Genomic DNA, 22948 nt, shown 5'->3' on the forward strand with positions numbered 1-22948 from the left:
ACACACACACACACACACACACACACACACACTGATAGCAAAAGAAGCATATACAATGAGAGTGCCTTGATCAGATCAGTACAGTAAGGGTTGTGGGGTTGGTTCCCACAATGGCCACATATACTGCAGATGTGTCACTGTAACTGTAGGAGCCTTTGGATTAAAGCATCTACTAAATGACCATATTATTTTACATTATTAGATGTTGGGTGTGGGACAGACACGAGTCCTGGGTTCTACTGGGACAGACACGAGTCCTGGGTTCTACTGGGACAGACACGAGCCCTGGGTTCTACTGGGACAGACATGAGCCCAGGGTTCTACTGGGACAGACAAGAGTCCTAGGTTCTACTGGGACAGACACGAGCCCAGGGTTCTACTGAGACAGACAGAGTCCTGGGTTCTACTGGGACAGACACGAGCCCTGGGTTCTACTGGGACAGACACGAGCCCAGGGTTCTACTGGGACAGACACGAGCCCTGGGTTCTACTGGGACAGACACGAGCCCAGGGTTCTACTGAGACAGACAGAGTCCTGGGTTCTACTGAGACAGACAGAGTCCTGGGTTCTACTGAGACAGACAGAGTCCTGGGTTCTACTGAGACAGACAGAGTCCTGGGTTCTACTGGGACAGACACGAGCCCTGGGTTCTACTGGGACAGACACGAGCCCTGGGTTCTACTGGGACAGACACGAGCCCTGGGTTCTACTGGGACAGACACGAGCCCTGGGTTCTACTGGGACAGACACGAGCCCAGGGTTCTACTGGGACAGACACGAGCCCTGGGTTCTACTGGGACAGACAGAGTCCTGGGTTCTACTGAGACAGACAGAGTCCTGGGTTCTACTGAGACAGACAGAGTCCTGGGTTCTACTGAGACAGACAGAGTCCTGGGTTCTACTGAGACAGACAGAGTCCTGGGTTCTACTGAGACAGACAGAGTCCTGGGTTCTACTGGGACAGACACGAGCCCAGGGTTCTACTATGTAACCAAGGGGATGTGGAAGTCGGGACTGTCGAAGAGCAGGGGTCTCCTGGGTGGCGTGGGGTCCTTATCAGCCTTGTGTAAGAGCTTGAACAGTCCTGTACCGATGTTCATGGGGATTCCCATGATGATGCATTCAGATACACCTGGAACCAGAAGAGACAAGAGAGATTCAGATACACCTGGAACCAGAGGAGACAGAGAGATTTAGATACACCCGGAATCAGAGGAGACAGAGAGATTTAGATACACCCGGAATCAGAGGAGACAGAGAGATTCAGATACACCCGGAATCAGAGGAGACAGAGAGATTCAGATACACCTGGAACCAGAGGAGACAAGAGAGATTCAGATACACCTGGAACCAGAGGAGACAAGAGAGATTCAGATACACCTGGAACCAGAGGAGACAGAGAGATTCAGATACACCTGGAACCAGAGGAGACAGAGAGATTCAGATACACCTGGAACCAGAGGAGACAGAGAGATTCAGATACACCTGGAGCCAGAGGAGACAGAGATATTCAGATACACCTGGACCCAGAGGAGACTGCGCACAATCAGCTGTGTCTGGGATTTCTTTCTCAATGGCTGGAAATCCGACCGCTCTTCCGTCTCCTCTCCATTTCATGTAGTGAAAACACTTGACAGGTGGCTAATTAGTTATGTCAGATCAGTGCAATGAATGAGAGAAGTTGTGGAAAGGACAGATGTTTTTTTTTAGACAACAAAAAGCCAGTTTATTCTCTGTTACCGAGTAGCTGTATGTCTGTGACTCTGCTACAGTAAGAGGAAGCCTGAAACTCACCACAGACCGAGTCCTTCTGACCAAAGTACGCGGCATCAAAGAGATGGTCGGCAGTTTTCTCGAAGGACGCCAGCATCAACACGCTCTCCTTCATCTTAGCCAGGCCAAACCGGGTGATACCCAGGATCTCACCCTATGGATGGAAAATACAGTATCCTTATTGCATAACCCTATATATTATCATGTTACATTATCCTATTGCATAACCCTATATATTATCATGTTACATTATCCTATTGCATAACTCTATATATTATCATGTTACATTATCCTATTGCATAACCCTATATATTATCATGTTACATTATCCTATTGCATAACTCTATATATTATCATGTTACATTATCCTATTGCATAACCTTATATACTATCATATTACATTATCCTATTGCATATCCGTATCACATTATCCTGTTTCATACCACTATTACATTATCATATCACATTATCCAATTGCATAACCCTATTCTATTACCCTAGCACATAACCATATTTCACATTCTTATTACATTATCCTATTCCATAACCCTATTACATTATCTTATTGCATAACCAATATTACACAATCGTATTACATTATCCCATTCCATAACCATATTACATGATCTTATTACATAACCCCATTACATTATCTTATTGCATAACCCTATTACATTATCCTATTCCATAACCGTATTGCATAACCATATTACATTGACATACTGCATAACCCTAGTACATTATCTTATTACACTATCCTATTCCATAACCATATTACATCATCTTATTCCATAACCCTAGTACATTATCTTATCGCATTATCATATTACACTATCATATTCTGTAACCATATTCCATTATCTTATTACATTATCCTATTCTGTAACCTTATTCCATTATCTTATTACATTATCCTATTACTTAAAACCCATTACATACTTTATTATACATATTGTGTCCTATCACATACAGAGATGTTGTTTTTCTTAAACTTAATCTTTTTCTTGAGCAATTGTATTAGTTTAAAAAATATATACTGAACACAAATGTAAACGCAACATGTAAAGTGTTGTTCCCATGTGTCACAAACTGAAATAAAATATCCCAGAAATGTGTCATTAGCATATTTCTCTCAAATTTAGTGCACAAATTTGTTTATATCCCTGTTAGTGAGCATTTCTCCATTGCCAAGATAATCCATCCAACTGACAGGTGTGGCATATCAAGAAGCTGATTAAACAGCATGATCATTACACACAGGTGCACCTTGTGCTGGGGACAATACAAGGCCACTAAATTGTGCAGTTTTGTTACACAACACAATGCCACAGATGTTTCAAGTTTTGAGGGAGCATGCGATTGGCATGCAGACTGCAGGAATGTCCACCAGAGCTGTTGCTAGAGAATTTAATGTTCAGTTACTTGAACTGTGAAGCATTTATTTGGGCTGCAATTTCCGAGGCTGGTAACTCTAATGAACTTATCCTCTGCAGCAGACGTGACTCTGGGTCTTCCTTTCTTGTGGCGGTCCTCTTGAGAGACAGTTTCATCATAGCACTTGATGGTTTCCGCGGCTGCACTTGAAGAAACTTTAAAAGTTCTTGAAATTTTCCAGATTGAATGACCGGTCTTAAAGTAATGTGCTTATTTGACCTGTTCTTGCCATAATGTGGACTTGGTCTTTTACCAAATAGGGCTATCTTCTGTATACCACCCCTACCTTGTCACAACACAACTGATTGGCACAAACGCATTAAGGAAAGAAATTCCACGAATGAACTTTTAACAAGGCACACCTGTTAATTGAAATGCATTCCAGGTGACTACCTCATGAAGCTGGTTAAGAGAATGACAAGAATGTGCAAAGCTGTCATCAAGGCAAAGGGTGGCTACTTCGAAGAATCTCAAACATAAAATATATTTTGATTAACAGTTTTTTGGTTACTTCATGATTCCATATGTGTTATTTCATAGTTTTGATGCTGGGCCAAACCCTCCCCTAACCCGGACGACGCTGGGCCAAACCCTCCCCTAACCCGGACAACGCTGGGCCAAACCCTCCCCTAACCCGGACGACGCTGGGCCAAACCCTCCCCTAACCCGGACGACGCTGGGCCAAACCCTCCCCTAACCCGGACGACGCTGGGCCAAACCCTCCTCTAACCCGGACGACGCTGGGCCAAACCCTCCTCTAACCCGGACGACGCTGGGCCAAACCCTCCTCTAACCCGGACGACGCTGGGCCAAACCCTCCCCTAACCCGGATGACGCTGGGCCAAACCCTCCCCTAACCCGGACGACGCTGGGCCAAACCCTCCCCTAACCCGGACGAAGCTGGGCCAAACCCTCCCTTAACCCGGACGACGCTGGGCTAAACCCTCCTCTAACCCGGACGATGCTGGGCCAAACCCTCCCCTAACCCGGACGACGCTGGGCCAATTGTGCGCCGCCTCATGGGTCTCCCGGTCACTAATGGGTCTCCCGACACAGCCTGGAATCGAACCAGGATCTGTAATGACACAGCTAGCACTGCGATGCAGTGTCTTAGACCGCTGCACCACTCGGGAGGCAGGTGTCCAAACTTTTGACTGGTACTGTATTTCAATGGAAAACACATGTTAAAATATGACATTAGCTGAGAGTAGGCCTGCACAGGTTAGCAAAATTCTGGGAACTTTCAATAAATTCCCAGTTTTTCCAGAAATCCTGGTTGCATGATTTATTACGGGAATCCTCTAACCAGGATTTCGGGAAAACCAGGGAATGTATTAAAAGTTCCAGGATTTTTGCATCTAAACTGCAAACAGAGGACTTCATCTGTCGTCACAAAACAAACTACAAAAAAAAAACTCCCTCATTATTATTCGTCTTTGAATAAAACAGTCTCCATCTTCTCACCGACCTTATAGGACATGAGGTCAGCCAGGAGCATGACGTGTCGCCTGTCGATGCTCATGCCGTGGTTCACCATGGTGTACTGGATCTCATTGATGATGGTGGACCTAGCAGCCTCGATGCCAATCGTCTTCTCAACCTGGGAAACAGAGAGACAATCAATCAGTCGATTCTGTTTAAAGGAGACTAGAATTCCAAACTGATGTTTGTATGATTCATTAAATGGGAGGATAGGAGGAGCAGCAGGGAGACAGAGCAGACAGAACAGAAATGCTTAAGGCTCATGCTGGGATCAAACTAGGATCCCCGCCGCGGGGAAAGTAGATTGTTTTGGAGGAGAGAACAGTCTGTTGGTTCTCGGCACAGACGCATTGGGGAATTCAATCAATTCATTTATTTAACAAAGCCCCTCTTTTACAACAACAGCTGTCATCGAGAGAATTGGTTCAGGCCAATCAATGAGATGATCATTTGAAATTCGACCAATAAATGGGACGATAATATGTTGCCGTTTGTTTTTGGAGGAGGGGCTTCTACAGTCTAGTTACCTCATAGGTGTTGTTTGAGGTGGTCCTGTTGCCGTTGACACCGTGGGTTGCCATGACACTGCGTAGGTTGTCTCCCTCAACCAGCAGCTTGTACTTGTTCTTGCCGGTCTGCTCGTCGATGTGAATGACAGCTCTGGAGACCTCAGGGATACCCTGTACCACCACCTAGTAACACCACAGAGACAGAGAGGAGAGAGAGGGAGGGGACAGAGACAGAGAGAGGGGACAGAGAGAGGGAGGGGACAGAGAGAGGGGACAGAGAGAGGGAGGAAAGGAGAGAGGGGACAGAGAGAGGGAGGAAAGGAGAGAGGGGACAGAGAGAGGGAGGAAAGGAGAGAGGGGACAGAGAGAGGGAGGAAAGGAGAGAGGGGACAGAGAGAGGGAGGAAAGGAGAGAGGGGACAGAGAGAGGGAGGAAAGGAGAGAGGGAGGAAAGGAGAGAGGGGACAGAGAGAGGGAGGAAAGGAGAGAGGGGACAGAGAGAGAGAGGAAAGGAGAGAGGGGACAGAGAGAGGGAGGAAAGGAGAGAGGGGACAGAGAGAGGGAGGAAAGGAGAGAGGGGACAGAGAGAGGGAGGAAAGGAGAGAGGGGACAGAGAGAGGGAGGAAAGGAGAGAGGGGACAGAGAGAGGGAGGAAAGGAGAGAGGGGACAGAGAGAGGGAGGAAAGGAGAGAGGGGACAGAGAGAGGGAGGAAAGGAGAGAGGGGACAGAGAGAGGGAGGAAAGGAGAGAGGGGACAGAGAGAGGGAGGAAAGGAGAGAGGGGACAGAGAGAGGGAGGAAAGGAGAGAGGGGACAGAGAGAGGGAGGAAAGGAGAGAGGGGACAGAGAGAGGGGACATAGAGAGAGAGGGAGGAGAGAGAGGGAGGAGAGGGGACAGAGAGCGGGAGGAAAGGAGAGAGGGAGGAAAGGAGAGAGGGGACAGAGAGAGGGAGGAAAGGAGAGAGGGGACAGAGAGAGGGAGGAAAGGAGAGAGGGGACAGAGAGAGGGAGGAAAGGAGAGAGGGGACAGAGAGAGGGGACATAGAGAGAGAGGGAGGAGAGAGAGGGAGGAGAGGGGACAGAGAGCGGGAGGAAAGGAGAGAGGGAGGAAAGGAGAGAGGGGACAGAGAGAGGGAGGACAGGAGAGAGGGGACAGAGAGAGGGAGGAAAGGAGAGAGGGGACAGAGAGAGGGAGGAAAGGAGAGAGGGGACAGAGAGAGGGAGGAAAGGAGAGAGGGGACAGAGAGAGGGAGGAAAGGAGAGAGGGGACAGAGAGAGGGAGGAAAGGAGAGAGGGGACAGAGAGAGGGAGGAAAGGAGAGAGGGGACAGAGAGAGGGAGGAAAGGAGAGAGGGGACAGAGAGAGGGAGGAAAGGAGAGAGGGGACAGAGAGAGGGAGGAAAGGAGAGAGGGGACAGAGAGAGGGAGGAAAGGAGAGAGGGGACAGAGAGAGGGAGGAAAGGAGAGAGGGGACAGAGAGAGGGAGGAAAGGAGAGAGGGGACAGAGAGAGGGAGGAAAGGAGAGAGGGGACAGAGAGAGGGAGGAAAGGAGAGAGGGGACAGAGAGAGGGAGGAAAGGAGAGAGGGGACAGAGAGAGGGAGGAAAGGAGAGAGGGGACAGAGAGAGGGGACATAGAGAGAGAGGGAGGAGAGAGAGGGAGGAGAGGGGACAGAGAGAGGGAGGAAAGGAGAGAGGGAGGAAAGGAGAGAGGGGACAGAGAGAGGGAGGACAGGAGAGAGGGGACAGAGAGAGGGAGGAAAGGAGAGAGGGGACAGAGAGAGGGAGGAAAGGAGAGAGGGGACAGAGAGAGGGAGGAAAGGAGAGAGGGGACAGAGAGAGGGAGGAAAGGAGTAAGGGGACAGAGAGAGGGAGGAAAGGAGAGAGGGGACAGAGAGAGGGAGGAAAGGAGATAGGGGACAGAGAGAGGGGACAGAGAGAGAGAGGGAGGAGAGAGAGGGAGGAAAGAGAGGGAGGAGAGAGAGGGGACAGAGAGAGGGAGGAGAGAGAGGGGACAGAGAGGGGACAGAGAGAGGGAGGAGAGAGAGGGGACAGAGAGAGGGAGGAGAGAGAGGGGACAGAGAGAGGGGACAGAGAGAGGGAGGAGAGAGAGAGGGGACAGAGAGAGGGAGGAAAGGAGAGAGGGAGGAAAGGAGAGAGGGGACAGAGAGAGGGAGGAAAGGAGAGAGGGGACAGAGAGAGGGAGGAAAGGAGTAAGGGGACAGAGAGAGGGAGGAAAGGAGAGAGGGGACAGAGAGAGGGAGGAAAGGAGAGAGGGGACAGAGAGAGGGAGGAAAGGAGAGAGGGGACAGAGAGAGGGAGGAAAGGAGAGAGGGGACAGAGAGAGGGAGGAAAGGAGAGAGGGGACAGAGAGAGGGAGGAAAGGAGAGAGGGGACAGAGAGAGGGAGGAAAGGAGAGAGGGGACAGAGAGAGGGAGGAAAGGAGAGAGGGGACAGAGAGAGGGAGGAAAGGAGAGAGGGGACAGAGAGAGGGAGGAAAGGAGAGAGGGGACAGAGAGAGGGAGGAAAGGAGAGAGGGGACAGAGAGAGGGAGGAAAGGAGAGAGGGGACAGAGAGAGGGGACATAGAGAGAGAGGGAGGAGAGAGAGGGAGGAGAGGGGACAGAGAGAGGGAGGAAAGGAGAGAGGGAGGAAAGGAGAGAGGGGACAGAGAGAGGGAGGACAGGAGAGAGGGGACAGAGAGAGGGAGGAAAGGAGAGAGGGGACAGAGAGAGGGAGGAAAGGAGAGAGGGGACAGAGAGAGGGAGGAAAGGAGAGAGGGGACAGAGAGAGGGAGGAAAGGAGTAAGGGGACAGAGAGAGGGAGGAAAGGAGAGAGGGGACAGAGAGAGGGAGGAAAGGAGATAGGGGACAGAGAGAGGGGACAGAGAGAGAGAGGGAGGAGAGAGAGGGAGGAAAGAGAGGGAGGAGAGAGAGGGGACAGAGAGAGGGAGGAGAGAGAGGGGACAGAGAGGGGACAGAGAGAGGGAGGAGAGAGAGGGGACAGAGAGAGGGAGGAGAGAGAGGGGACAGAGAGAGGGGACAGAGAGAGGGAGGAGAGAGAGAGGGGACAGAGAGAGGGGACAGAGAGAGGGAGGAGAGAGAGGGGACAGAGAGAGGGAGGAGAGAGAGGGGACAGAGAGAGGGAACAGAGAGAGGGAGGAGAGAGAGGGAGGAGAGAGAGGGGACAGAGAGAGGGAGGCAAGGAGAGATGAGAGAGAGGGAGGAGACAGAGAGAGCGAGGAAAGAAGAGAGGGGACAGAGAGAGAGAGGGACAGAGAGAGGGAGGAGACAGAGAGAGGGAGGAGACAGAGAGAGGGGACAGAGGGGGAGGAGAGAGAGGGGACAGAGAGAGGGAGGAAAGGAGAGATGAGAGAGAGAGAGGGAGGAGAGGAGACAGAGAGAGGGAGGAGATTATAGGGGACACACTATAATGAACTGTACAGAGGCTTGGCAGCATTACCGCCTGGTGAATTCTATACATTTCTAATCATAAAGAAACAATTCACTAAAATAATCCAAGGCGAGACCTGTCTGAAGACTGACACAAGATGAACATTTTTAGTTCAACACTTCAGACCAGAGCCCCAGTCAAAAGTGGTTCATTATATATAGGGAATACGGGCCCTGGTCAATAGTGGTTCACTATATATAGGGAATACGGGCCCTGGTCAAAAGTGGTTCACTATATATAGGGAATACGGACCCTGGTCAATAGTGGTTCACTATATATAGGGAATACGGGCCCTGGTCAAAAGTGGTTCACTATATATAGGGAATACGGGCCCTGGTCAATAGTGGTTCACTATATATAGGGAATACGAGCCCTGGTCAATAGTGGTTCACTATATATAGGGAATACGGGCCCTGGTCAATAGTGTTTCACTATATATAGGGAATACGGGCCCTGGTCAATAGTGGTTCACTATATATAGGGAATACGGGCCCTGGTCAAAAGTGGTTCACTATATATAGGGAATACGGGCCCTGGTCAATAGCAGTGGGCTGAATAGGGTGCCATTTGGGACACAGCGTTACTCTTACCTTGGGCAGGTTATCCTTTAGAGACTGGAGGACGTAGTACATGGAGCTCTTGCTGTTTTCCCTGGGAGATACACAGACCACTGCCTCCCCGTGTACAGCTATGTCTCCAGGCTTCACTCTCAGCTTAGACATGCAGATAGAGTAGCGGACTGTCTCTGCATTCACCTGGGGAGAGACACAGACAGAAATAGATAAGAGTCAGAGAGCGAGAGAGCGAGAGAGAGCAGAAAACGAGCGAGAGAAAGGGGATGTTGCTGCGGGGACTTGCTTCCATTCAGCCACAAGAGCATTAGTGAGGTCTGACACTGATGTTGTGCGATTAGGTCTGGCTCGCAGTCTGTGTTTCAATTCATCCCAAAGGTGTTTGATGGGGTTGAGGCCTCTGTGCAGGCCAGTCAAGTTCATCGACACCGACAAACCATTTCTGTATGGACCTCTCTTTGTGCACGGGGGCATTGTTATCATGCTGAAACAGGAAAGGGCCTTCCCCAAACTGTTGCCACAAAGTTGGAAGCATAGAATCGTCTAGAATGTCATTGTATGCTGTACTGTTAAGACTACCCTTCACTGGAACTAAGGGGCCCGAACCATGAAAAATAGCCCCAGACCATTATTCCTACTCCACCAAACTTTACAGTTGGCACTATGCAATCGGGCAGGTAGCGTTCTCCCGGGCATCCGCCAAACCCAGATTCGTCCGCCGGACTGCCAGATGGTGAAGCGTGATTCATCCCTCCAGTGAACGCCTTTACACTGCTACAAATTCCAATGCCGGCGAGCTTGACACCCCTCCAGCCGACACTTGTCATTGCGCATGGTGATCTTAGGCTTGTGTGCGGCTGCCCTTGCCACGGAAACCCATTTCATGAAGCTCCCGACGAACAGTTCTTGTGCTGACGTTGCTTCCAGAGGCAGTTTGGAACTCGGCAATGAGTGTTACAACCGAGGACAGCCACTTCGCGGCTGAGCAGTTGTTGCTCCTAGACGTTTCCACTTCACAATAACAGCACTTAAAGTTGACCAGGGCAGCTCTAGCAGGGCAGAAATATGACAAACTGACTTGTTGGAAAGGTGGAACCCTATGACAGTGCCACGTTGAAAGTCACTGAGCTCTTCAGTAAGGCCATTCTACTGCCAAAGTTTGTCTATGGAGATTATATGTGCTCAATTTTATACACCTGTTAGCAACAGGTGTGGCTGAAATAGCCGAATCCAATCATTTGAAGGGGTGTCCACATACTTTTGTTATATAGTGTAGTCAATAGAATGAATAGAATAGTCATATAGAATTAGAATAGGAAAGTCATATAGAAATAGAATGAATAGAAGTCATATAGAATGAATATAATAGTCATATAGAATTAGAATAGGAAAGTCATATAGAAATAGAATGAATAGAAGTAATATAGAATGCATATAATAGTCATATAGAACAAAAAATAAAAAGTCAACAGAATAGTTACATAGAAATAGAATGAATAAAAATAGTCATGGAAAAATAAGGAATAGAATATCATAGAATAATATAGCAATAGAATGAATAGAACAGGTCATAGAATGACTATAATAAGTGTATTTCTATGTTGGTACCTCTAGCCGTAGCAGTCTGATCCTCTCCAGCGACAGCTTGACCAGAATGAAACAGTCGTCTGGCAGAAACACCTCTTCAATGTACTCTGAAATCTGTCAGGGAAAGAGTCTGATACGTACATTCAATCGTTTACAAGTCAAATGGCAAACATTGATTGTCTGTTGCCATGGCAGAACGGTGTTATTTTATTTTCAAGTACACAGTAAGTATACCGTAAACAGTGTGTTTGCAGGAGCCAGTATTTGTGCGTTGTGTGTTGTGCATTTGAAATGACAGGGTTGTTTTTGGTAACATCTCTGCTAGATTATTATATGGTCCAAATGCCATCCTAATAGTTACATTAAACTTTGAAAAGGCAGGGGAAATAAGATTATTATTTGTAACTATAAAAAGCAAATCAAAGTTTCAAGACTAATCCTTGAATGGTAAATAATGAACAGACATCCTGTGAGGTGAGAGATAGTGCTCAGTATTCGAGTCAGCTAGCGGAGCTCAGGCTAAAGGCCAGCTAGCAGAGCTCAGTGAAGGCCAGCTAGCAGAGCTCAGGCTAAAGGCCAGCTAGCAGAGCTCAATGAAGGCCAGCTAGCAGAGCTCAGGCTAAAGGCCAGCTAGCAGAGCTCAATGAAGGCCAGCTAGCAGAGCTCAGGCTAAAGGCCAGCTAGCGGAGCTCAGGCTAAAGGCCAGCTAGCGGAGCTCAGGCTAAAGGCCAGCTAGCAGAGCTCAGGCTAAAGGCCAGCTAGCGGAGCTCAGGCTAAAGGCCAGCTAGCGGAGCTCAGGCTAAAGGCCAGCTAGCGGAGCTCAGGCTAAAGGCCAACTAGCGGAGCTCAACTGTCAGAAAGTTACACCAAAAACTACAGAAGGAAATTCTCATTAGAGCTCAACATCCTCCACTTCTACACTGTAGCGACAGTTGAAACACTGATCAATGCACTTAGCTAAGGTAGACTTGCTTTAGCCTTGGTTTCTCTGCTCCCGCACAGCAAGCGGTACCGGAGCGCCTAGTCTAGGACCAAAAGGCTTCTTAACAGCTTCTACCCCCAAGCCATCAGACTCCTGAACACCTAATCAAATGACTACCCAGACTATTTGCATTGTCCCCCCCCCCCCTCGTCTACGCTGCTGCTACTCTGTCATCATCTATGCATAGTCACTTTAATAACTCTACCTACATGTACATATTACCCCAACTACCTCGAATCTGTACTGGTACCCCCTATATATACCCCCGCTATTGTTATTTACTGCTGCTCTTTAATGATTTGTTATTCTTATCTCTTACTTTTGTTTTTGGGGTTATTTTCTTAAAAAACTGTATTGTTGGTTAAGGGCTTGTAAGTAAGGATTTCACTAAGGTCTACTACACTTAAGGGCTTGTAAGTAAGGATTTCACTAAGGTCTACTACACCTGTTGTACTCGGCGCATGTGACAAATAGACTTTGATTTGAATGTGAGAGCCTGTCAGCATTCTATGGAACCATGTTCTGAATTATAGTGATCCATAAGCATTCTTACTTCATTCACATCTATCACTCCACTATTAATGCTAAGTTGTAATTATTTTCACCTCTATTTTTTTATTTTACCTTTATTTAACTAGGCAAGTCAGTTAAGAACAAATTATTATTTACAATGAAGGCCTAGGAACAGTGGGTTAAACTGCCTGTTCAGGGGCAGAACGACAGATTTGTACCTTGTCAGCTCGGGGGGTTTGAACTTGCAACCTTCCGGTTACTAGTCCAACGTTTTATGGCCTATTTATTGCCTGTACATAGATGTTTTTCTATTTTTCTTGTCTTTTGTGTTATTGACTGTACATTTGTTTATGTTACTCTGTGTCGCACTGCTTTGCTTTATCTTGGCCAGGTCACAGTTGTAAACATGTTCTCAACTAGCCTACTTAGTTAAATAAAGGTGAAATTAAAAAAATAATAAAAATGTAGTATTGAAAACTGTAGTGCTGAGCACGATGCCAGAAGCACACGTTTTCAAAACAGCACAACAGCACAGCAACCTTGCAGGAGCGGGAATCACTCCACCGTGTGACTCGTGACGTTGTGGAGTAAAAAGGGGGACATTGACAGCGGTGACAGATTTGTCCCTGTAGAGTAGCTACAGGACGTGCTGAATAGCGAGCTACCTCTCCCAGAAGGGTCTTCTCAATCCTCCCTTTCACCAGCCGGCCGAAGTCTGCGTCGTCGTCCACATCCAAGTGAGCGCTGATTATAGGTGTGCTGATGGGAACACAACAGAAGCCCTTTAATAAAATGGTGTGTGTCATTCTGAATAGAGTGCCATTTAAAACGGATGGGCTACTGCTCATTGTTTGGCGAGGCAATTGGCTTGAGATTCAGACTCTCTTATCTCTGTATCTCTCTCCGTCCCCTCGCTCTTCTGCTCCCTCTCTCTGAATCTCTCTCCCTCCCTCGCTCCCTCTCTCTGAATCTCTCTCCGTCCCTCGCTCTTCTGCTCCCTCTCTCTGAATCTCTCTCCCTCCCTCGCTCCCTCTCTCTGAATCTCTCTCCGTCCCTCGCTCTTCTACTCCCTCTCTCTGAATCTCTCTCCCTCCCTCCCTCCCTCTCCCCCCCTCTCTCTCCCTCCCTCCCTCCCTCCCCCTCTCTCTCCCTCCCCCTCTCTCTCCCTCCCTCCCTCTCCCTCCCCCTCTCTCTCCCTCCCTCCCTCTCCCCCCTCCCCCTCTCTCCCCCTCCCTCCCTCTCCCTCCCCCTCTCTCTCCCTCCCTCCCTCTCCCCCTCTCTCCCTCCCTCCCCCTCTCCCTCCCTCCCTCCCTCTCTCGAAGGTGTATTCATTCCTTCTCCAGGATTCTCTCCAGGGCCGTGTGATTAGGACACGGAGCAGAATAACTACCGGCTGACGGGGGAACATCACAGTTGGGCACTGTGATTGGAAGAACCTTCTTGGCTGTCTGGTCATGTAGAAGCAGACACCAATCAGAGCTAATGGAACACGGTGCCCGGCGGTCCACTCTGAAGGACCCCGGCTGGGTCCAAACAGCACCCTATTCCCTATACAGGGCTCTGGTCAAAAGTAGTGCACTATATAAGGAATAGGATGCCATTTGGGATTCAGGCCGTATTCCTGTTCAGTCAGGAAGACAAGGAATTATTTGGACGAAAACTATCTGTTTTTATGTTTTATGCTTCAGGGTGAAATTGATTGAATCTGAACTTCTCCTAGTAACTTGTAACAATGAGCAAGCCTTCATGATCCTTCTACTATAGTAGTCTGGAGAGAAAAGTAAGAGGATTAACAGAGACTTCTCCAAGTCCAGCTCTGACTCACATCTGATGTTGACTGACCATCCTAAACCAGTTCCACGGCTGATTTTCATTCTTCCTTTCTAATCAAACACTGATTTAGACTTGGGACACCAGGCGTGTACAATTAAGTATAATTTAGAACAGCAAACCAGCAGTATTCTGGACCTCCAGGCTCAGATCTGAATCCTCCGGTCCTAAAGCCATTTCAAAAGGAGCTTGATAAGGGCTTTGACCCCCGACTCACCTGATGTTCTTGGAGGCGTTGATGATCTCCTTGATGCGCGGGACCCCCAGGGTGATGTTCATGGAGGCTACCCCAGCAAAGTGGAAGGTTTTCAGGGTCATCTGGGTCCCAGGCTCCCCAATGCTCTGGGCACACAGGGCTCCTACTGCTGAGCCCGGCTCCATCTGAGCTCTGGGGGAAACAGACATGTAGGATGAATGGGTAAAGTGTTACCTACCAGGGGTTCAAACCTGGGTTGACCCGCTGAGCTAAAGGACTAAGTATTAACCTGGGGAGCTAACACAAGTATTCAGACAGATAGGATTGAGACATAGGATCAATGGGCATAGTGTGTCCTACAGGGGGGGTTCAACACAAGTCTCCCAAGATACTCCTAGGCATTAGCTTGGGGATCGAACACAAGTCTCCCAAGATACTCCTAGGCATTAGCTTGGGGATCGAACACAAGTCTCCCAAGATACTCCTAGGCATTAGCTTGGGGATCGAACACAAGTCTCCCAAGATACTCCTAGGCATTAGCTTGGGGATCGAACACAAGTCTCCCAAGATACTCCTAGGCATTAGCTTGGGGATTGAACACAAGTCTCCCAAGATACTCCTAGGCATTAGCTTGGGGATCGAACACAAGTCTCCCAAGATACTCCTAGGCATTAGCTTGGGGATCGAACACAAGTCTCCCAAGATACTCCTAGGCATTAGCTTGGGGATCGAACACAAGTCTCCCAAGATACTCCTAGGCATTAGCTTGGGGATCGAACACAAGTCTCCCAAGTTTCAAGCAAGGTTACTTATCACTCCATTAACACAACCACCTGTGAGCAGTGACCACCACAGATACAACCATCTGTGAGCAGTGACCACCACAGACACAGCCATCTGTGAGCAGTGACCACCACAGACACAGCCATCTGTGAGCAGTGACCACCACAGACACAGCCATCTGTGAGCAGTGACCACCACAGACACAGCCATCTGTGAGCAGTGACCACCACAGACACAACCATCTGTGAGCAGTGACCACCACAGACACAGCCATCTGTGAGCAGTGACCACCACAGACACAGCCATCTGTGAGCAGTGACCACCACAGACACAGCCATCTGTGAGCAGTGACCACCAAAGACACAGCCACCTGTGAGCAGTGACCACCACAGACACAGCCACCTGTGAGCAGTGACCACCACAGACACAGCCACCTGTGAGCAGTGACCACCAAAGACACAGCCGTCTGTGAGCAGTGACCCCCACAGACACAGCCATCTGTGAGCAGTGACCCCCACAGACACAGCCATCTGTGAGCAGTGACCACCACAGACACAGCCATCTGTGAGCAGTGACCCCCACAGACACAGCCATCTGTAAGCAGTGACCCCCACAGACACAGCCATCTGTGAGCAGTGACCACCACAGACACAGCCATCTGTGAGCAGTGACCACCACAGACACAGCCATCTGTGAGCAGTGACCACCACAGACACAGCCATCTCTGAGCAGTGACCACCACAGACACAGTACCTCATGTACACAGACACAGTACCTCATGTACTTGTCCCTGCAGGTCTCCAGAAACTTCTCTAGCTGGCTGGGAGTGATGCGGTCCAACTGATACAGAACTCTGGGCTGAGAGAGAGAGAGAGAGAGTGCGAGACAGAGAGCACAACAGAGAGAGAGAGCGAGAGAGAACGTGAGCAAGAGGATTTACACTGAGATTTACAGTTATAGGGCAGGTAGCGTTCTCCCGGCATCCGCCAAACCCAGATTCGTCTGTCGGACTGCCAGATGGTGAAGCGTGATTCATCACTCCAGAGAACGCATTTCCACCGCTCCAGAGTCCAATGGCGGTGAGCTTTACACCACTCGACAGTTGGCATTGCGCATGGTGATCTTAGGCTCGGCCCATGGACACCCATTTCATGAAGCTGCCCCATGAGATTCATTTTTGGAGAAACGAATAAGTTATAATACATTTAAAAAAACTGTTCCACGAAAAACGTGCACATGAAAACCATAATTGGCACGCAGATCGGTGGACATTGTAAGAAGTTTGCATTACACATGAGAAATGTTGCACACTCCTCGTGTACTGTAACCTATTACCTGCAACTTCAGGAGAGTGAAGGCAGAACCTGTAAAAGCCAGGAAGAGCGGGATGAGGATGGTTGAGGTTAAGGGTTTTTCCTTCTGGTTATCTTGATCTCTGGTTCCCTCTTGAGGCATTTGTATCTTATTTCATCAAACAGTGCGATTAAAGCATATGACAAACATATAGTTGATTTTATGAAAACACATAGGGTGTGTTAAATGGAAAAATACATGTTTACATGTTTAAAAATGTTGACTAATTGATTGGTCGAAAGAAGAGGATTTTTTTTGTCGGGGACAGCCCTAATTTACACTAAGATGGGCTAATGGACAGATACAGATACATAATTTACACAATCAAGTAAGGCTTTGGTGTTTTTTGGTCTAAATTGTCACAAAAAAGCTTTGACGGCGAAAAATTGGTTGATTTAATCATTTTATGTGGTAAAATTGCGGTGATCGGTTAAAATTGCGAGCCCTTATTTTGTAGTGATTATATATTTATATGGTAATATTGCACTGCGCTGACTGTTTTATTATTATTATTATTATTGTTATTTTTAAATCTTTATTTAACGAGGCAAGTCAGTTATGAACAAATTCTTATTTTCAATGACGGCCTAGGAACAGTGGGTTAACTTCCTGTTCAGGAGCAGAACGACAGATTTGTACCTTGTCAGCTCGGGGATTTGAACTTGCAACCTTCCGGTTACTAGTCCAACACTCTAACCACTAGGCTACCTGCCATCCCTACACTCTAACCACTAGGCTACCCTGCCGCCCCTACACTCTAACCACTAGGCCACCCTGCCGTCCCTACACTCTAACCACTAGGCTACCCTGCCGTCCCTACACTCTAACCACTAGGCTACCCTGCCGTCCCTACACTCTAACCACTAGGCTACCCTGCCGCCCCTACACTCTAACCACTAGGCTACCTGCCGTCCCTACACTCTAACCACTAGGCTACCTGCTGTCCCTACACTCTAACCACTAGGCTACCTGCTGTCCCTACACTCTAACCGCTAGGCTACCTGCCGTCCCTACACTCTAACCACTAGGCTACCTGCTGTCCCTACACTCTAACCACTAGGCTACCTGCCGTCCATTCACTCTAACCGCTAGGCTACCTGCCGTCCCTACACTCTAACCACTAGGCTACCTGCAGTCCCTACACTCTAACCACTAGGCTACCTGCCGTCCCTACACTCTAACCACTAGGCTACCTGCCGTCCCTACACTTTAACCGCTAGGCTACCTGCCGTCCCTACACTCTAACCACTAGGCTACCTGCCGTCCCTACACTCTAACCGCTAGGCTACCCTGCCGTCCCTACACTCTAACCACTAGGCCTACCCTGCCGCCCCATTTATGCAGGAATAGTGCAGTGATGGGAAACAGCTAAATCCTGGATGGACTGCTTGAAAAAGAGATGTCATTGTGACTGTGTTGAATGTAAAGGATGAAAAGGTCTACCTCAGTGGTGCCATTGTCGTTGATGCCGTATTTGTCCCTGGTCTTCTTGATCTTCTCAGATGTAGCCTTGATGAACTTTTTGATCTCCTTTGGTTGGGAGAGAAGGAGAGAGAGTGAGATAAAGGGAGAGTGAGAGAAAGGGAGAGTGAGAGGGAGAGAGAGAGTGAGATAAAGGGAGAGAGAGAGAGAGAGAGAGAGAGAGAGAGAGAGAGAGAGAGAGAGAGTGAGTGAGATAAAGGGAGAGTGAGAGGGAGAGAGAGAGTGAGATAAAGGGAGAGAGAGAGAGAGAGAGTGAGAGAAAGGGAGAGAGAGAGGGAGAGAGAATGAGATAAAGGGAGAGCGAGAGGGAGAGAGAGTGAGATAAAGGGAGAGTGAGAGGGAGAGAGAGAGTGAGATAAAGGGAGAGAGAGAGAGAGAGAGAGAGAGAGAGAGAGAGAGAGAGTGAGAGAGAGAGAGAGTGAGATAAAGGGAGAGTGAGAGGGAGAGAGAGTGAGATAAAGGGAGAGAGAGAGAGAGAGAGAGTGAGAGAAAGGGAGAGAGAGAGGGAGAGAGAATGAGATAAAGGGAGAGCGAGAGGGAGAGAGAGTGAGATAAAGGGAGAGAGAGAGAGAGGGAGATAAAGGGAGAGTGAGAGAAAGGGAGAGAGAGTGAGAGAAAGGGAGAGAGAGTGAGAGAAAGGGAGAGAGAGTGAGAGAAAGGGAGAGAGAGTGAGAGAAAGGGAGATAAAGGGAGAGGGAGAGAGAATGAGATAAAGGGAGAGCGAGAGGGAGAGAGAGTGAGATAAAGGGAGAGAGAGAGAGGGAGATAAAGGGAGAGTGAGAGAAAGGGAGAGAGAGTGAGAGAAAGGGAGAGAGAGTGAGAGAAAGGGAGAGAGAGAGAGAGTGAGATAAAGGGAGAGCGAGAGGGAGAGAGAGAATGAGATAAAGGGAGAGCGAGAGGGAGAGAGAGAGTGAGATAAAGGGAGAGAGAGAGATAAATGGAGAGAGAGAGATAAAGGGAGGGAGAGAGAGAGTGAGATAAAGGGAGAGAGAGAGAGAGAAAGGGAGGGAGAGAGAGCCATGTCAATAACAGCCATGATAAGATAAGATGTCAATAATTCACTCCTGTTGAGATGTAACACTTTAGAAACCCAGTGGGAAAAATACAATTTATTAAATAAATAAATAAAAAGCTGGTAGAAATGACGGTTGTAAACTGGTTACAATGATGGTTCTAAAGTGATGGTTGTGATGGTTGTAAAGGGGATCTAAAGTGATGGTTGTGATGGTTCTAAAGTGATGGTTGTGATGGTTGTAAAGTGGTTCTAAAGTGGTGGCTGTAAAGGGGTTCTAAAGTGATGGCTGTAAAGGGGTTCTAAAGTGATGGCTGTAAAGGGGTTCTAAAGTGATGGTTGTGATGGTTGTAAAGTGGTTCTAAAGTGATGGTTGTGATGGTTCTAAAGTGATGGTTGTGATGGTTGTAAAGTGGTTCTAAAGTGATGGCTGTAAAGGGGTTCTAAAGTGATGGTTGTAAAGTGGTTCTAAAGCGATGGTTGTGATGGTTGTAAAGGGGTTCTAAAGTGATGGTTGTAAAGGGGTTCTAAAGTGATGGTTGTAAAGTGGTTGTAAAGTGATGGTTGTAAAGGGGTTCTAAAGTGATGGTTGTAAAGTGGTTCTAAAGTGATGGTTGTAAAGTGATGGTTGTAAAGGGGTTCTAAAGTGATGGTTGTGATGGTTGTAAAGGGGTTCTAAAGCGATGGTTCTAAAGCGATGGTTCTAAAGTGGTTCTAAAGTGATGGCTGTAAAGGGGTTCTAAAGCGATGGTTCTAAAGTGGTTCTAAAGTGATGGCTGTAAAGGGGTTCTAAAGTGATGGTTGTAAAGGGGTTCTAAAGTGATGGTTGTAAAGTGGTTCTAAAGTGATGGTTGTAAAGGGGTTCCAAAGTGATGGTTGTGAAGGTTGTAAAGGGGTTCTAAAGTGATGGTTGTGAAGGTTGTAAAGGGGTTCTAAAGCGATGGTTTTAAAGTGATGGTTGTAAAGTGGTTGTAAAGTGATGGTTGTAAAGTGGTTCTAAAGTGATGGTTGTAAAGGGGTTCTAAAGTGATGGTTGTAAAGTGGTTCTAAAGTGATGGTTGTAAAGTGATGGTTGTAAAGGGGTTCTAAAGTGATGGTTGTGATGGTTGTAAAGGGGTTCTAAAGCGATGGTTCTAAAGCGATGGTTCTAAAGTGGTTCTAAAGTGATGGCTGTAAAGGGGTTCTAAAGCGATGGTTCTAAAGTGGTTCTAAAGTGATGGCTGTAAAGGGGTTCTAAAGTGATGGTTGTAAAGGGGTTCTAAAGTGATGGTTGTAAAGTGGTTCTAAAGTGATGGTTGTAAAGGGGTTCCAAAGTGATGGTTGTGAAGGTTGTAAAGGGGTTCTAAAGTGATGGTTGTGAAGGTTGTAAAGGGGTTCTAAAGCGATGGTTTTAAAGTGATGGTTGTAAAGTGGTTGTAAAGTGATGGTTGTAAAGTGGTTCTAAAGTGATGGTTGTAAAGGGGTTCTAAAGCGATGGTTGTGATGGTTCTAAAGGGGTTCTAAAGTGATGGTTGTGATGGTTGTAAAGTGGTTGTAAAGTGATGGTTGTAAAGTGATGGTTCTAAAGGGGTTCTAAAGTGATGGTTGTGATGGTTGTAAAGTGGTTCTAAAGTGGTGGTTGTAAAGGGGTTCTAAAGTGATGGTTGTAAAGTGATGGTTGTAAAGTGATGCCTCTTCAACCACTTTTGCCCCTGGGTTACTTAGTACATAATGTAGTGTACAGACCTTGGTAAATCAACAGAACCGTTAGGAGATCATGCTTCCACACAACACACCAGCAGAGCTGCACAGTGTAAAACTGGTCTTTCAACACAGCACTACGCACTAGGTCAGGCTGTGCAGGACAGACAGTAACATCACAGAACAGGAAACACTCATTCCATTTCATTCTACAATCCATTTAAATCAACCCTGCCAAAAACATTCTGTTGATCAAAACCCTATAACGATGCAACTCTTACACGATTAGTAAAATAACATTCAAATCAACTGTGGATGCATTCTACAATAAAATGTATTTAAAATATGTACAACGTTTAATTTATTTGATCAAATCAAACCCCCTACTACGATTCAACACTTGCCTGATCAGTACTTTAATCCAAACATGGGTAGACACATTGAAAAAGCCAAACTTTAGAATTGACCAACTGACTGAAAGCAGTGCTGAAACGGTGCTGTTGTCACCGTGGTTAGTCTCACACCATTACCTAGACATGATGCACGTTAGACACCGTACCTCCATATACTTCTCTGAGCCCGTGTCTGTCAAGGCCTTGACGAGGGGGACAAAGTAAGACAGAAACCACAGAGTAAACTGGATCAACCTTACCACACGTTCCTTTAAATCAACTCCGTGTGCGCGCACGGGCGCCCACACATTATTCATCATTAAAATATGGTAATGACTAGAAACAAAAATGAAATAAAACTAACGAATGGAGGAAAAAAAAGAAGGTGATTATGCTGCTATCTTGAAATCAGTTAATTAGCTGATAACGGATAGGTCTATTAATTTGAAACCAGAAGTTGTCGTACAAGTCCTTGACCCCTTGTGCTGATCTGACTTTCAACATTCCAATTAAAAGTTTATATACAAAAAAAAGGGGGGAACGTTCCAACAATAACGATGACAATCCTTCAGGCTTCCGTCCCCATCAACCAGCATCAGAACTTCCAGACCCTGAGTGTGTATGACGAAACATTGTTAAAATGGGACGTAGCCCCATCTGCCTAGGGAGACTAAATCACCAAGATACGTAATATACCTTCAAATAAGCCTCTGGATTACAGAGCATGTACTGATGAAGAAACAGTAACAATATACACAAACCCTGTTAGAACAACATACATTATAAATGTTTAAAGATGCTTTTAATGTTTAGAGAAGCTTTTTTAATGTGAAAATATGCATTTCTAGTTTTCTAGTCACAGTACACAGTACTCATGGTACACGTCCTCTAGGAGGAATCCTAGAGCACGGAGGTCTCATGGGACACGTCTTTATTAGGAGGAATCCTAGAGCACGGAGGTCTCATGGGGCACGTCATTAAAGGAGGAATCCTAGAGCACGGAGGTCTCATGGGACACGTCATTAAAGGAGGAATCCTAGAGCACGGAGTTCTCATGGGACACGTCTTTATTAGGAGGAATCCTAGAGCACGGAGGTCTCATGGTACACGTCATTAAAGGAGGAATCCTAGAGCACGGAGGTCTCATGGGACACGTCACTTTAAGGAGGAATCGTAGAGCACGTAGGTCTCATGGTACACGTCATTATTAGGAGGAATCCTAGAGCACGGAGGTCTCATGGGACACGTCTTTATTAGGAGGAATCCTAGAGCACGGAGGTCTCATGGGACACGTCATTAAAGGAGGAATCCTAGAGCACGGAGGTCTCATGGGGCACGTCATTAAAGGAGGAATCCTAGAGCACGGAGGTCTCATGGGACACGTCATTAAAGGAGGAATCCTAGAGCACGGAGGTCTCATGGGACACGTCTTTATTAGGAGGAATCCTAGAGCACGGAGGTCTCATGGTACACGTCATTAAAGGAGGAATCCTAGAGCACGGAGGTCTCATGGGACACGTCATTAAAGGAGGAATCCTAGAGCACGGAGGTCTCATGGTACACGTCATTATTAGGAGGAATCCTAGAGCACGGAGGTCTCATGGGGCACGTCATTAAAGGAGGAATCCTAGAGCAGGAGGTCTCATGGTACACGTCATTAAAGGAGGAATCCTAGAGCACGGAGGTCTCATGGGACACGTCATTAAAGGAGGAATCCTAGAGCACGGAGGTCTCATGGGACACGTCATTAAAGGAGGAATCCTAGAGCACGGAGGTCTCATGGGACACGTCATTAAAGGAGGAATCCTAGAGCACGGCGGTCTCATGGTACACGTCATTAAAGGAGGAATCCTAGAGCACGGAGGTCTCATGGGACACGTCCTTAATACTAGAACTGCCTGGCCTTTCAGCCTATCAGTA

General features: G+C 47.5%; 1 protein-coding gene across 2 annotated transcripts in view; it reads right to left on the reverse strand.

Moving 5' to 3' along the window:
- LOC139381645 (polymerase (RNA) III (DNA directed) polypeptide A) overlaps positions 1 to 22948 on the reverse strand; it is a 62872-nt gene that overhangs the window by 430 nt on the left and 39494 nt on the right. Inside the window, exons 22-33 of one of the 2 annotated variants that reach the window (XM_071125323.1) lie at positions 21196 to 21231; positions 17906 to 17992; positions 15885 to 15967; positions 14348 to 14518; positions 12966 to 13059; positions 10827 to 10919; positions 9237 to 9401; positions 5218 to 5382; positions 4677 to 4808; positions 1796 to 1928; positions 970 to 1133; positions 1 to 229 (exon numbers count right to left, since the gene is read on the reverse strand). The exon at positions 1 to 229 is cut by the window's left edge and continues 430 nt beyond it. In XM_071125323.1, coding sequence (XP_070981424.1) covers positions 985 to 1133; positions 1796 to 1928; positions 4677 to 4808; positions 5218 to 5382; positions 9237 to 9401; positions 10827 to 10919; positions 12966 to 13059; positions 14348 to 14518; positions 15885 to 15967; positions 17906 to 17992; positions 21196 to 21231 — 1308 coding nt within the window. In that variant the 3' untranslated portion in view covers positions 1 to 229; positions 970 to 984. The remainder of the gene's footprint in view (positions 230 to 969; positions 1134 to 1795; positions 1929 to 4676; positions 4809 to 5217; positions 5383 to 9236; positions 9402 to 10826; positions 10920 to 12965; positions 13060 to 14347; positions 14519 to 15884; positions 15968 to 17905; positions 17993 to 21195; positions 21232 to 22948) is intronic. The other variant, XM_071125324.1, reaches the window with a different exon arrangement.

The sequence above is a fragment of the Oncorhynchus clarkii genome, chromosome 23, assembly GCF_045791955.1.
Source record: "Oncorhynchus clarkii lewisi isolate Uvic-CL-2024 chromosome 23, UVic_Ocla_1.0, whole genome shotgun sequence".
NCBI lineage: Eukaryota > Metazoa > Chordata > Actinopteri > Salmoniformes > Salmonidae > Oncorhynchus > Oncorhynchus clarkii.